The sequence below is a fragment of the Myotis davidii genome, unplaced genomic scaffold (assembly GCF_000327345.1).
Source record: "Myotis davidii unplaced genomic scaffold, ASM32734v1 scaffold13, whole genome shotgun sequence".
In the NCBI taxonomy this organism is placed as follows: domain Eukaryota; kingdom Metazoa; phylum Chordata; class Mammalia; order Chiroptera; family Vespertilionidae; genus Myotis; species Myotis davidii.
The window spans coordinates 1366541-1381564 of record NW_006286243.1 but is presented as its reverse complement, the minus strand read 5'-3'; the positions used below and the strand labels follow the sequence as shown (position 1 = coordinate 1381564).

The 15024-nt window shown below is 45.8% G+C and overlaps 1 protein-coding gene across 2 annotated transcripts in view; it reads right to left on the bottom strand.

Annotated features, from left to right (window-relative positions):
• The window catches only part of ANO2 (anoctamin 2, calcium activated chloride channel), a 316751-nt gene that overhangs the window by 165339 nt on the left and 136388 nt on the right, over nucleotides 1-15024 (bottom strand). For both annotated transcript variants that reach the window (XM_015559975.1, XM_015559976.1), the window contains one exon: nucleotides 14499-14563. In XM_015559975.1, the coding sequence (XP_015415461.1) occupies nucleotides 14499-14563 (65 nt within the window). The remainder of the gene's footprint in view (nucleotides 1-14498; nucleotides 14564-15024) is intronic.

Below are 15024 nucleotides of genomic sequence, written 5' to 3'. Positions count from 1 at the left end.
ATTTAAATGTCAGACATCCTCATGTGATTCCCAGGCCATTCACTCAGCTCCCCACCTCCTTCTAAATCCCCTCCCAGAGCAAGACAAGTTAAGTGGAAGAAAGACTAGGAAATTTCTCCTCTCTCTTCTCACAACTGCCTTACAACCAAGGAGCCACACTCCAGATGTGCTGGCCAAGAGAGGTGCTCTGATGCCTGCAATCCACAAACTTGAGGAAGCCTCCTGGAAAAACATCAATTGGAAAATCCATCCCCTGCCAGCCCTCACCAAGCCGCTCTCCTGCCAAGTTTGTTCGCTGCTTGAAGTCTATGACCCACTAGTTGTTTACGTTCCTAACCCTGAGTTCAAGGGCATCTGCAATTTAATTTGAACCATGGATAGATGGGGCTGTTCTCTGCTAGAGATCCAAGAGCATAAACAAACTTCCAGGCTGAACTTTGTGTGGCATTCCCCAGCACCACTCCTACCCTGGGCCTATAAATATTTCTATCACTTTCCAAGATCACCTTCAGCAGGCCCGGATGGGTAACTTGCCCCCAAGTCTGAAAGACATCACTAGGAGTAAACAGATATAGAGTAACTGAGATGGATGGATAAAGAAAGGAAATGGCAGGGAAAAAAAGAACAAAGCCTGAGGGTTATTGGAAGAGGGAGAAGGAGAAAGTCCCAGAGACCAAAGAGATTTAAAAAAAGGTGCACATAGCTGCAAAGCCTGAGATAAATACCTCAGGCTCTGGGAGGGTGTGGGAAGGACTGAAGAGACAGCCTCGGAGGGGTGAGGGAAAGCGGGGGGAGGGATGAACTCTGAAACTCCTTATCAGAAGTCAAACTCCAAATGAATGGTGAACAGAGTTGCTTGGCAATTCCCCACCCCTACACCCATAAAAAAGGAGAAAGAAAAGAAAAGTAGGGCAAATGTGCCCTCGATCCCTCAGAATGCCTCTCACAGAATCTGCCTGCTTCTACCACCACTGTTCTTCATGCTGAAAGCATCTTCACCCATAAAATCATGACAATTCCTTTCTGCCATGCCCAGGTCTCTGAGGATTAAAAGCCAACACCAAAAGGGGTGGGTAATGGACAGCAAAAAGAATTCTGATCAAGGGACACAGGGCTGGGCTTGTTCCCAGCTCATTCACTACAGGAAGCCCACTTTGTATCTCATTGATCCTCACTGTTCACTAGTACTGCCGGTTGGCTCACTGAAAAATATTTACAGACAGAGCACTGCTCTGCCTTTTTGTTTCATGTCACATTCATCACCCATTGTCCACATACAGGGGACACACCATTGGTTTATATTACTTTGCAGGTGTACAAATAAGAGTTCCAGTTATCACAGAGACCAAAGCCCTAAGGACAGCACACCATGGCAACAAGGCAGAGGAACCCTTCCAGTCCTCTTACATATATATGTACACATACACATACACATGTGCACACAAACATACTCACATATTTAACATGCACCAACACCATTGGAACAACTCCAAGTCATTTGGAGCACGAGTCCTCAGGCTGAGCCTCTGGGCCTTCCCCAAGAGTCAGCGGCCCTCATGGCCCTCATGCCAGGTCCCCTGCCATGCAGCTGCCATCCACTCTCCAGGCCAGAAGCCCCTGAGATGCCACGCAGACTTTTCCACTCCTCCAGACCTCCTTAAGTGCCTCTGATATACACCATGTGTCCCAACAGGAAAACACACACTCATCAACTCTACAAAATGCTCCAGATGTGATCAAAGCCAGAGAGGCATAAGAAAACAGAGATGGGGGTGTTTAGGAAGGGGGAGAGGAAAAAATCCAATATGTGAGGGTGGGGTGGGACGAGGTTGTCCCAGGTAGTGGAGAATCCAATAAACAAAGTCCAGAATTGGGGTCCAGACTCCTGATTTTCAATCCCTAGTTCAACTTGCCTCCATGTGAAACCTTGCCTCTTGCCTCCAGACAAGCTTCAGGCTTGAGATTCTGTCCTAGAGAGCCTAGAAAGTTGACCTTAGGTGGGATATTATAGATCACCTGACCTAATTCTCTTCTTGTTAGATGAGGAAGGTAGCAGGTAAGTCAACCTGCTCTCTCTCTCTCTCTCTCTCTCTCTCTCTCCACACATTCTTCTACCTCCCAGCTCACCCCACTGTCAGCAGGTTAGAGCAGCACATATTAATGATTCCTTATTTAGAAGTGGCCTCAGACATAATACCTCTGTCCCCCTGCCTTGTTAGTTCTGTTAGAAGATTTTGGTTCCTTTTTTATACAATTAGGGGATGGCTTTCAAGGACCCCAAGATCTAAAATCCTGAAGCTCCCATAATCTATGACAACACCCCCTTAAGGAATCAGATCTGTTTTAATCTGAAAGATTGTAGAGTCCTTTCACCATCCCATCTGAATGTCTAATGACATCTGTCCACTAACCTCCACCATCTGCTTTGATCCCCTTCTTGGAAGCAGCTTGTGTGTCTCACCAACACAGTTTTCCTCCCTCAAAGTGTAGCAAAGTGGTTAAGATAATGGACTCTAGAGTCATACTGCCTGAGATTTTGAGCAAGGACTTATCAACTCTGTGCTGCAGTGTCCTCATCTTGAAAATGATGTCATTAGGTCTGGGGGCAATGACTGGGCCAACCTCACAGGGTCACCATGAAGATTCAACCAGATTGTGCACACAAAGGACATCGTGATTCTTTTTCGCGGTGGGTATAAGGGGAAAGTGTTATGTTAGCGATTGTCATCATCTTGCCCACTAAGCCATCTGCCACTGGTGAACAGGGAGAGATGGTTCCCACCCATTGATGACAATCTAGTGAGACTTGTGGGTTAATTTGGACGTGGAGAAATGAGGATAAGAAAAGAGACTCTGGGCTCAGAGACATAGTACCCAGAATGCACACAAGTCCTCTCAGAAGGACAGAGGACATCTAAGAGGAAAAGTGGTTCTTCTCCCCAGACTCCCTACCTTGCCTCTCCACACTATTTGGCACAAAATGTACAGCCTCAGGTCTTTTCTGGTGCCTCGCACAGAGAAGCCTCAAGTCCTTTAAGAGTAAAAGCCAACAGATCATGTCAATGCTGCCCATACATATGCACCCAAATAAGTCAAACCTTCCAGACGTACTTTTCCTTGGATAAAGTCCAAAGTCCTCCAGGACCTGGTCCTTGCTTTATCCAGCTTAGTCCCAACATGCCTCCAGACCTAATGCTCCAGCACCCAATCCCCCTCCTCCAGCAGCGGGGCAATACACACAGTGGTGAAGAGAATTAACTCCAGAGCTGAACCTAAAAGCTCAAATCTTACCTCTTGCTAGCTGTGTGACCTTATGTGATTTATCAACTTCTTCATGTCTCAATTCCTTATCTGTAAAATGAGGATAATAATATCTGCCTCAGAGGTTGTTGTGAGTTGGCAAATGCAAAGGATTTTAATGGTGCCTGACACACAGGGCGTACCAAGTAATGTCAGCTATTGTCATTATTTCACTCATCTTTGCCTGGCTCATTTTGACTTTCATTCATGTATCAAATCTTAGTTCAAATGTCACTTCCTCATGGAAGCTTTCTCCAACTAGGTTGGATGGCACTAGATCTGCACTCTCATTACGCCCCACATCCCATACTGTAATCCATGCCACACTTACAATTGACTACACATTATCTGTCTTCCCTGCTAAATCATAAGCTTCATGAGGTTCAGCTATTTGTAGGATGACCCTGGTTTATACCTGTTGTTAGATTGGTGTTCAGCAAATATTAACTTCTCTCCCCTTAAGAAAGAATATACTTTTCAGCAGCATGTATTTGTGCTTGGCATGTGACTACTTTGGACAATGAAACACTAGTAGATGTTATGTCAGTAATGACTTAAAAGGCACTGTATTGCTATTCTTTTCCTTGTGCTCTTGAGATTAACGATGAGAACATGCCTGGATAGCTTCTGATCTCTGGGGAGTGAGAAGAGCTGTGGAGACCTGAACACAATCTGAAGCCTTGAGCCAAGCCTAGCCAACCCTCAGCCTAAAGTAGAGTTTTTCTACTCAACTTACAGACACAAGAGTAAGAAAATGTAATGACTATTGTTATAAGCTGCTGACTTTGGGGTAGTTTGTTATGCAGCCTTTTGTGACAACAGCTGACCAGTACACTTAGCATAATTATTAATAGTACTCACTTTTCCTCTAAAAAGTGTCCCAAGTTAGATGATAAATTACCTATCACACAAGATCAGTCCATGTCTATCTTTTTCATCACTTTAACACCAGTGCCTAAAACAGTACCTAGGACAGAGAAAGAACAGAATTCTTTCACATTGTCTCCATAACAATGCTTCTGGATGGCTGCTGGATTATTAGAGGGCCAAACCTCGCTATCTATAAATGTAAAATCTTCAGAGAAGGGCCAATATATCCAAAGAAGGATATGATTTCACAGGATGTAACAAAGGGGCACTAGACCATGGGGTAAGCATGGAGAATGAATAAAAGTGAAAGAAAATGAACTCCAGCAAAAGGAACTGACATTAGGCATCAGGTGGGGCTTTTAGGGAGTTGAATGCCCCTGAATGGGGCAAAGAGACACCCTCAGTGTATGGCTGATTTACTTCTCTCCACGGAGCAGCTTGCCTTCCTGCCCAAAGGCTGAGGATTGGGCAGAATATCAACCTAAAGAAATACTGCCATTTTGTTAGAATTGATAACATCTGGAAACTAAGCCATTGCCCTTACCCATCTCCAGACTAAAACAACCAAATAAAAATTTCAAAATATCAGTCCTCCACTCCCCTCTCTGCCTCTCCTGACTGTGTTTAGTGAAATAGATTCTGTGAAAGAAACTGAGGAGGCCAAGCCAACAACCCTGAGGCCTGAGCCCTCAAGGAGGATTTCCTGAGTCCCTTCAATGGGCTGGGTAACTCAGGCTGAGCACAACCCCTCCATGACTGAGTCAACCATTCTGCCAGAGGCAGACAGCAATCCTTGGCAGTTACCCAATTACCCATGTCTTTGAATACCTTGAGATAATCCCAAGAAGGTACTGGAGGACAGCAGTCTCCCAGGCAGGGATCTTGAAGTTTTGTGTTTTTTTCTTGCCTTTGTCTATGACTTCAAGACCCACAGAATGCTGTGCTTTTCCATTTCTAAAACAGAGGCATGTGCCTGTGCAAAAAGCTTGGGTGTGCCGGGCTAATTAAATTTAGCTATCTTGCGGCTGTTGTTGTAACGTGTGCTCTGCCGATGTTATTCAATGTGTTAAGACGCTCTGTGTTTATGTTGGTTACATACCCATGTGGTGTGGGTGGAGAACATCACTCAAGGGAATATCATTAGCAGAAATGGGGAGCTCGGGGGTTCCAGACACACGTGGTAAAACAGTGGCTCATGGGATCAAACAGTTGGGTCATGTCCATGGTAACTCCTCATCCACATGCTAGTTCCCTCCCTCCTTCTGAGGGCAAGATCAGTCCCTCAGATCTATCTCAGGTTCTTGACTCCCACAGACAGGATAACACCTGTATCACCAGCTTAGAGGTTTAGTGGAGGAGACACAAAGAGTCCAAGTCTCTCTGCCCAGGGGAGGAACTGCACCAGGTCCATAGGGGCTGAACTGTGGGACTTTCCCAATGTTTCCCAAGAGAAAGGATGAGTGAAAAACTGAATCCTGATGTGTCCACTCTCACCTCACAGCTGGAGTACATAAGTCCTCAAACCCTAGCAAGCTTTGTTTTGCCACCTGCCTAAATTCCAGAGAAACCATGCCACAGATTCTCCTTCTGTTCCCACTGTCGTCATCCCTTTGTCTAGGACTTCTACCCCACACTGTCTCAAATATCTCCTCCAACCATTTCCTGGAGCCATGGTGCTTTCTTCTCAGCCTAATCTGAACCTTGTAAACCCTCAACCATATTTTTCTCTCCTTCAAATCTCTACCTTCTACTCAGAACTCACATACCCTATAGTCTCATTTTTTGCTCACCAACCATAGTTAACCCCTTTAAAACCTTTCCCTGTAACCTTGCCCTTCTACATATAGCTCTGTGCATTAGTTCCCTGTTGGGTGCTCCTTTACAGCTCTGTGACCTCCATCAGAAAAGTTCTGTATGCCTCATCATTATTCTTCAAGAGTCCTGTTTTCCTCCTTCTTTTAGCCTTGGCACCATATCCAGGACAAAGCTCTTCATACAGTAGACCCTTGATGCAGAGACCCACTCTGTGTTGTTAACATACTCTGAGCTCTGTTGTAAGAAAAATCTTTGATAGTCTGGGTTTCTCATGACTTCCCAAAGCAAGTAAGGAGAACAAAATGCAGCTCTTCACAGCAAAGGTACCTGCTGTATCATTTTCACTCTGGTCCCCTCTCTGAGGCCTCTTGAGCTTCAAAAACACCACTTCACTCTCACTGGGAAGCAAAAATAAGACAATTCCACTGCAAAGACAGACCCTCCACAAAACCCCACACCTAACAGGAGCCAGACTCCAGGACAGGCTGTGGAAGAGTTTTACCTGCTGCACAATGCTAACCTGCTTGGGTGTCTCGTTGCTAATCCAGCAACTGAGACCAAGAAGTAAATTGGGGTTAGGAAGGAAGCTACTCAGTTGACAAAAGCAAGACATGACAGCTGACAACCTGACAACATGGAAGAAGTCAGAAAAATAAAAGGCTATGAAAAATAGAAAAGAGAAATTAAAAACATGGAATTCTGGGTCATTTAACAGAGGCACAAACAACTTTATCTAGTTCAATAGGCCCTGAGAGTAACATGTCACTCTACTAAGCACAGAGGAATGTTCACAATGATGACCCTATGGAGAAGCAGGGGTTGACTATGGTCAGTCAGCTCCACCTACCAGCAGATCACACCAGTTTCCCCTCAGAGACTGCTAATTAATGGGATTAACATTAGACACCTAGTTCGCCTGACATCCAACTGGATGGAGCTCTGTGTCACCTTCAGCCACATGGCACAAGAAAAAAATCATAGTTTCTGAAGTCAGACAGGCCTGGGTTTGAATCCCAGATGAGCTGCTCTGTGGTTTTGGGAAGCAACTCATCTCACTGAGTTCATACATGGAGGTAAGAATACCCATACTACAAGGGCCGCTGGGAGGTGCAGAGTTCATGCCTGCAAAGTGTGTGGTTACAGTGCATTAATTTACATTAAAAAACAGTCTCGTGATTATACAATATTTTGGAATATTATAATTTCCCCCAGGGGGCAGATAAATAATTACTTAACCAAGCCTGTGTCCACAGTATTTGTGCAACTCTTTATCATAATCCTTGTAATAATATCATGGGGTGGGTAGGACAAGTATTATGATGCCTATTTCATAGCTGAGGAAACTGAGGCTCAAGAGAGAATGGCTTGTCCAAAGGAAAAATACCACATGATCTCACTTATTCATGGATAATTGAGACCATTATAAACTTTTGAACTATAATAGATACAGAGGCAGAGCTGCCTCAAACAGATTGTCAAACTGCAGCGGGAAGAGACACTGGGGGATAGTGGAGGCTAGGGGACTGTCTAGGGCGGGGGGCGGGGGGAATGGACACATATGTAATACCCTTTGTAATAAAAAATTAAAAAAAAAACAAAGCTAGAGCTAAAACTGAGTTCTAATTTCAACTCACTGCTCCCTGTCTGAAGGAATGTCCCCAGGCAAGTACCTTAGGATCTGATAAACACATACACAGTCACTCTATCCATCTTTTAATTTAATAAGTGTTGTCTCACACCTTCTCCATTTTCTTCCTGGAGTAGGGAGCTCATTTGTCTTCATATGGATGTCTCTGCAAATCTTTAATGACGACACTTTTCCTTTCCTGAAATATTTCCATCCTGGCTGAGTTCTTCTTTGAGCATGATGACCTAAGTTGGACATGTTTTGGTAAATCCCTAAGTGATGTGATCCTAAAATGTATTCTGAGAATTTCCAGGGTCTGTGGGTACTGGATGGATATTTCTAGATGACTAGTTTGGGGGGTTCAACTCCCCCCCCCCCGATAGACTTTTCCATATGCTGTTTTTCTACAACCTCACAGTTACTTTTTTGAAAATTTTCTCCATCAATTTGTCCCTTCATAACCCAGAAAAGCCCAATGGTCATCAACAAGTTTGGAGATTTGACTTTGAACTTAAGCTCCTTGAAAATAGAATCATGCTTAATTCAGTTTCATACCCCCAGTGTCTGACATATGGTCACTGCAAAATCTGTGTTGGTTTAACTACACAAGTGAGGTGTGTGGAAGGGCCCTGCTTTGAGTTCCCCAGGCAAGTGAGTCCAGAAGAGGGTGATCATGACGATGAGGTTGTGTGAAGAGCCCATGTCATATGAGGACATGCAGACAGGTCCAGGAGTGTTTTGTGTAGAGGAAAGAACACTTAGGTATTTGAGGACTGTTACTGATATAATTGCTATTTTCAAATAACTTAAGGACTGAACTACATGACAGGGTACTTTTGTTCCTGGAGCTACAAGGAGCAAAACTGGTGCAAAAGGAAGGAAGTCAGCAGAGTTCTTGTTCTGGCTCCATGACTATTTGTCAAAGCTAGAAATGTCCAACAGACAAACAAGCTGTCTGTGAGGCAAAGCGCTCCCTACTATAAGAAAAGTCAAGCAGAGGCTGAGCATTGGTTAAATAAATATGCAGTGAGAGGAGCTCTTCATGCCTTCATTCCAGGGCCAGGCACTGAGCTGGCTGACCTCTAAGTTCATCCCACCTCTGTGATGCTATGGTTTTATCCCTGGGTTACTGGGTACTGAGAATTTATTGCACACAAGGGCCAAGGAGATATGAAATATAAAGCTTGTCATGTATTTTCAAACTAATATCAGCTTCTGATCCTCCTTGGGAAACAGGACATGACATAAGTAGTCAAGGAAGCAGTGAGCTGGTGAGCCAGGTAACTCTTTCCTTCCCTGCTCTATCCTTGCAATTCCGGGAGGCTATGGGAACATGTGCAGCTACCTGAGGTCTTGGGACCCGACATCTGTACCATATGGCTGATACTACAGGAAGGAAGGTTAAAAGTTTGATCTAACAAGAATCGCCATCTATAGAAAGTTGTTCTGCGGCTCCGGAGGCCCAGCTCAGAAGACCTAGATGGCCTTTGGGTGCAGTCTTGGACTGGAGCTAAGAGCACCATATTCCTGGTCCAAGTCAACTGACCAGCCACAGGCCACAACTTCCAGGAAGGTGCAAACGGGAAGGGAGTGACACTCAGTGGGGCACAAGAGAGGAAGAAGAGTAGGATAGAGCTACTTCACAGTTAGATTTAATAACCAGCCTGGCGTATTTTTCTGATCTGTCAAATGGCCAGAACACTGTTATCCTTGTTTCTGCCTGGTCTGAAGCAGCTACTATCTGCTTTTCTCTGTCTATTCTGCTCCCACATTCTCAGAGACAAAAGAAAAATAATCTTCAGAGCCATAAAAGATTTCTTTCCAGTCTTAAAATACTTCCCAGCTAAGTCCAATACTTCAACTGCTGAGGCCTGTGTAAATACCCGCCACGTGTGCTAGTCCCCCACTTCATATTTCCTTAGCCTCCTCTCTTAGATCCAGCCTCACCCTCGATTCCAACTCTGGATTCTCTGCTAACTTATAGGGCAAATCAAGGTGCATGGATCAGGCCGGCACGAAATTCATACAGGTGAGATTTGCAAATCAAGTTTTTTATCTTACCACTCCCAGTCAACAGGCAGGAAGGATTGGGCTTTAAAGTCAGTGTGATTTCTGGCCATGAGTATCAAGCTAAACAAGAAACAAGAAATCCATACCCAGGGCAGCCCAGGCCTGGCAATGAAGACACATTCAGGGCCTTTAACCTCAGTCCTTCAAAAAGCAACACTCTAATTCAAGTGCCACCTCTTCCAGAAAGTCTTCCCTTATTCTGCTAATAGCAATTACTCTTCTTCTGTTGTCATGTACTATCATGTTTATACTCATATCCTTAAAAGCCCTCACTTCATCCTTTCTTGCACATGCCTGTCTTCCTACCTAACTGCTAGATCCTTAGGGCACAAACTTCACCTTATTTATTGCTACACCACCCATGTTTCTGAGCACAGAGACTTTGCTCATCGTAAGTGTCAGTAAATATTTATTGCGTTGGGCTGAATGGCCTTTATAAATCCCAAGGAAGGATCAAGGAGGAGGCAGCAGGGCTCAGGAAATAATTAATCACAGGTTGATTAACATTGTTCCCACCCCTCTCCATTCCCACCCCTAAACCACCCTGGCCTGCTGAGAAGCCTCCTAAGAAAGAATGTGGCTCCCTATCTCCCTCCTAGAGGGGTTGGATGGGGGTAGGGCCTAGAGACTGACCAAGAAGGATGGATCACATCACACAGCCTTCTCGTGGATGAGAACTCTGGCAAGAAAAAGGACATCTGCCTTGCAGGAGGAGGAAGGCTAGCTAATTCCTGTGATGCCAGGATCCTGGACAGGCTCCCTAAGGGCAGGGCTGGAGAGGGTTGGGCGTCTAAAATGATAGAGATGTGTGCCAAGAGGGGGGCACATATCACTCTTGCTCTCCACAGATGATGCCCAAAGGCTCTTGAGATGGTACGACCCCTCAGGTTGTTGTGGAAGTGTTCATGTCTCAAAGCTTCAAGCCAGAACATTTTTTTAAAAATATGTTTTTATTGATTTCAGAGAGAGGAAGGGAGAGGGAGAGAGGGATAGAAACATCAATGATGAGAGAGAATCATCGATTAGCTGCCTCTTGCATGTTCCCTACTAGAGATCAAGTCTGAAACCCAGACATGTGCCCTGATAGGGACTCGAACTGTGACCTCCTGGTTCATGGGTCAACGCTCAACCACTGAGCCATACCAGATGGGCTTATGCCAGAACATTTCTAAGGGAACGTCAGAGCTACCTCAGGGACAGGTTTCATGGCCACAGCCTGATTTTTAGGAAGCCTCACTCTTGAAGTGGGCATCCCTAAAAGAGATGGGAATGAGTGAGTGACAGCCACTTAGCCCTCTCCTGATTCAGTGTACTGCCCATGAATAACCTCCTTGGTGAATTTCCCAAGTTAACGGGCGGCAATCCCTTGAGCCTAGTAGGCTTATAAACCCCTCTCTTCCTCATGCAGTGGCAGATGCTTAAAAATAAACATTTTGTACATACACTTCAGCAAGTATAGTTAGAAGCTAAATCAAACTCAGATGTTTAAAGTCTGTTTTGTCTCACCCATATCAAAACTTCCAAGCTAAGAAAATCAGCCTGTGAGCAGACATTAATTCTAGTGAAAAGACAGGTCATGTTCCTGATGAACAGTGGATCACATCTGTACAAAAACCCAGAGGGCCCCTGACCCCCAGATTCCCCAGGAAATCCAGGCTGTTTCCTTCCTGGGATATTGGGGTGTTAACCCAGAGCAGTGCAGGCAGAAACCTACTCCCCTGGCAGCAAGGCCCCTCATGTGGCTCCTAAAGAACTGGAAAAGCTGCTTCCCTCCGGCTAAGACATCCTGTCCCTCATTGTCTTAATCACAAACCACATTTCTGCCAGGGCACAAGTGCTGCTGGCTGGATGTCCCCAGAAGAATCTACTGGGAGTGGGTCCTTGCTGGATACCTTCCTGGGGAACTTTCCAGGAAACTCTTACACACACACACACACACACACTCCACTCACTCAGGCCTGCAGGCCCAGAGGTTTCTAGAGCAAAGGTGAAAATCCCAGTTGGGCTGGAGAGACACATCAGCAGTCTCACAGTGCAGCCTGCTGGGCATGCCTGAAGGTGCAAGAGGAGGAGGCAGGGGCCAGGGGTGCAGGTGTCTTGCCTCCCCTCTGCCCACTTTTACCACCTGCGAGAGGAGCCTCTAACCCCAAATATCAAGTTCAGGCTTGAAGACCTGCAGAAGAAGGCCTTCAAACATTTTAAACAGATCTCCCACCCCCACTGAGCTCTTAGTGCTTTAGGATGTTCCAAAGGACTGGCATGGGGGCGAGGGGCACAGTGGGGTTTCTCAGGAAGAGCAGAAGCTCAATGCTAAACATGGAGCTGAGTACTCAAGGAAATAGGTGGGAAATAGCTCTGCTAGACTTTTGTCTGAATTATACTCAGCTTGTATCAGACTCCCTGCCTCTGTCCATCTCTCAACATAGACCATATGGGTGCAATTTCTGTGTGAGGCACCAAGAGGGTACAATTCACATTAGGAAGTAGTAATGGAACAGCCTCATCACAGTGTGAGGCCACAGTGGCTCAAGGAAGGCAGCCACAGGCAGTTCTGACAGGCGGTAGCAGGAAAGATGGAGAAGTGGTGGAGGCAGAGAGAAATGATGCTGAGGAAGCACCGGGGGTGTGGTGTCAGAAAGAGGTCAGATGAGAGGAAGAAGAAGGTGACTTTGACAGAATCAAGAAAGTGAAATGCGCCATTTGGAAGAAAGTGTGAAATGAGTTTAGGGTGGTGCCTGCAGAGTATGGGTAGCTGTTCCCACTCCTCCACCCTAGTTATCTCTTTAGAAGCCCTTCAGCTGCCTTTTCTTGGCTTTCCTGTCTCTGCTTACCCACCTTTGCTCTTAATGCTCCTGTCCTTCTCCCCTCTCCCTACTACTGTCACTCTCTCTCTTTCCAGCAGCTCCAGGAGGTCAGAGAGTTCCTTTTATTACAGGGTAGACAACTCCCCACACACACTACCCAGTGTCCCTTCCCTCTAGCCAATATCTGAGAGATGCCTGAGGTGCAGCCTTCCTCCCTGTGGCCAAACCGCTAGCCTAGCTCAGGACTGTGGGAGCTCCCCAGCCATCTGATCCGTGAGGAGCAATGGCTAGCCTCCAGCTCCGTAGTGCATCGTGCCCCGTCTAGACACATTTGAGCTTTCTGTGCTCAGAAACCGCCAGGCCCCAGACCAGGGCTCTGCTCCAAAGGCAATTCTTCCCCTGCAGGTGAGGCTGCTTTGGTGGCCAAAACTGAGTGCATATTGGAGCCATTTCCCACTTAGCTGGCGGCCAGTCACCTGAAGTCTCAGGGGCAGATAGGGCTCGCTAGTAAGGAGCATTTTTATTTTTTAATCATATTTTGAAAAAAACAAATGAGTAGTTGGAGAAAACAGGCGACAGAGTGGGTGGCCACTTGAGATGCAGAGAGGAAGATCAAAGCCCACCAGGCATGGAGGAAGCAACCTTGGTGTGGCCCAGAGAACAGTCTAGGTGGCCTGTGCCTCATGAAAGGCAGCCGGGGCCTGGGAGGTGCTGGGGGAGGGAGCCTTGGTCACAGGCACCCAGTGGCCCTGCTTCCTGACCCAAGCACTTTGGTTAACAGTCTTCAGCTGAAACAAACACCTGTTGTCAAGAGACGTCCAGCCAAGCTCCCAGTTCCCTGGAAAGGCCCTCACAGCTCCGTGTGGGAAGTGAACCTGCCCAAACTATGGCCCCAGGCTGCTTTCTTCTTCCAAGAAGCAGCTGTAATTTCTCCCTCTGGACTCAATCCTTCTGGCTGCTGCCCCCTTTAGAGTCCCAGCCCAGGGCAATCAGCCAGGAACATTCTCTGTGTTTGCATGCTGATTAATTAGTTCATTAGAAGAATCACAGTGATGCTGTGGCAGTGAGTCCATTATTTCAAATAGGCCAAGAGTCCTAGGCCGAGCGTCCTCTTTTCCAAATAAGCATACTCTATCAAATTTCCTCACAGATCCCTCAGTTCAGCCTCCCATTTTAGGGCAACCGGGATCCTGAAGACCAAAGAGCAGCATTACTTGCCCAAAGCAACATAGAGCCTGGAGTGGCTGGGCCTGAAAGAGAACCCAGTCTCCAGACTCATCCCAGTGCTTTCCCATTTGAAGGTGCTGTCTCCCAATAATCCAGCTGGGAAAGAGGCTGAACTCTAAGAACACACTGAGTTTCTAGAACCCTCATCCCATTTTATGCTAGTCAGACTTACTGCATTCTAATATATTCTTTAAAAGAACTCTTCACCAATGTTCTATGGAAGCTGAGGAAATTCTCAAGGTAACAGGACATCATTGTAGGGGCAGTGCTGAAGGAAGTGATGCCAGGACCCAGTCTCTCCCCTCTTCTAATTTGGAGAAGCCATAAAAAGCCCATATTACCTCTCAGGGTAGCCAGCTTATTCCAGGTCTTCCCTTTTTTTGGTCAACACCATGATTACTTGGGCATAACCCAAGGATCTGCTTCAACAAGATCCTTCTTTAGGACAATAATAAGAAATATAATTCAATTTGTTCCGCCCTCCCCCTACACACACACACACACACACACACACGAGCAGGCAGGGACTGACCATAGTGCTGAAGGACTTCAAGATGGAAGTCATGGTGCATCCATCTACATTATCTGTTGCTCACACAGCCTCCATTTTTCTCCCTGTCCCTGAGCTGCTTCCCTATCCATAAAACACAGCAGGGAAATAATTCAACTTAGCAAAACAGATTTCTCTGCTTGACCAATGGTCTCCAGAAGCTAATGGTATTCACAGATATATTTCAGGATTTGCATCTCTAGAGTCTTCCCAAGAATTTCCTCCCACGTCTTACCTGATGAGGTCAATAGGTTGAAACTTATAAAACACTCCATAGCGTGCCCATTCTTGATACAGCAGCTAAACAAGAAAAAAATAGGGAAACAGATTAGAGGGGGTGGAGGGAGCAACTGTTCACCTTTGTCTAACCTAACAAGTCAAGATTTTACTCCCAAAGCCACCCCAATGGCTTCATTTGGATGACTAGCAAGTCAAAATTGAATTTCAAAGTCCAGCTTCTAGGACAGTTCTCATGAGACATCCACAAGGGAGATGTCCTAAGGCAGAAGGTTATAGAAGCTGACTTTTTCCCCAGAAAATAAAGGTGACCTTTGTCACACTCCAAGGTAATGCTACACCTAGCCATCATAATCTTTCTTTCATTATTCCTTTGTCTTGCTTAGTCCAACAAAATGAGCCCTGACATTCTTTTATTCACTCATTTAACAAGTATTAAATGAATGTATACTATATACCAGGCACTGTGCAGACACTGGAACGTATTCTAGAGGATAAGGGAGAAAATAATGCACCAAACATAT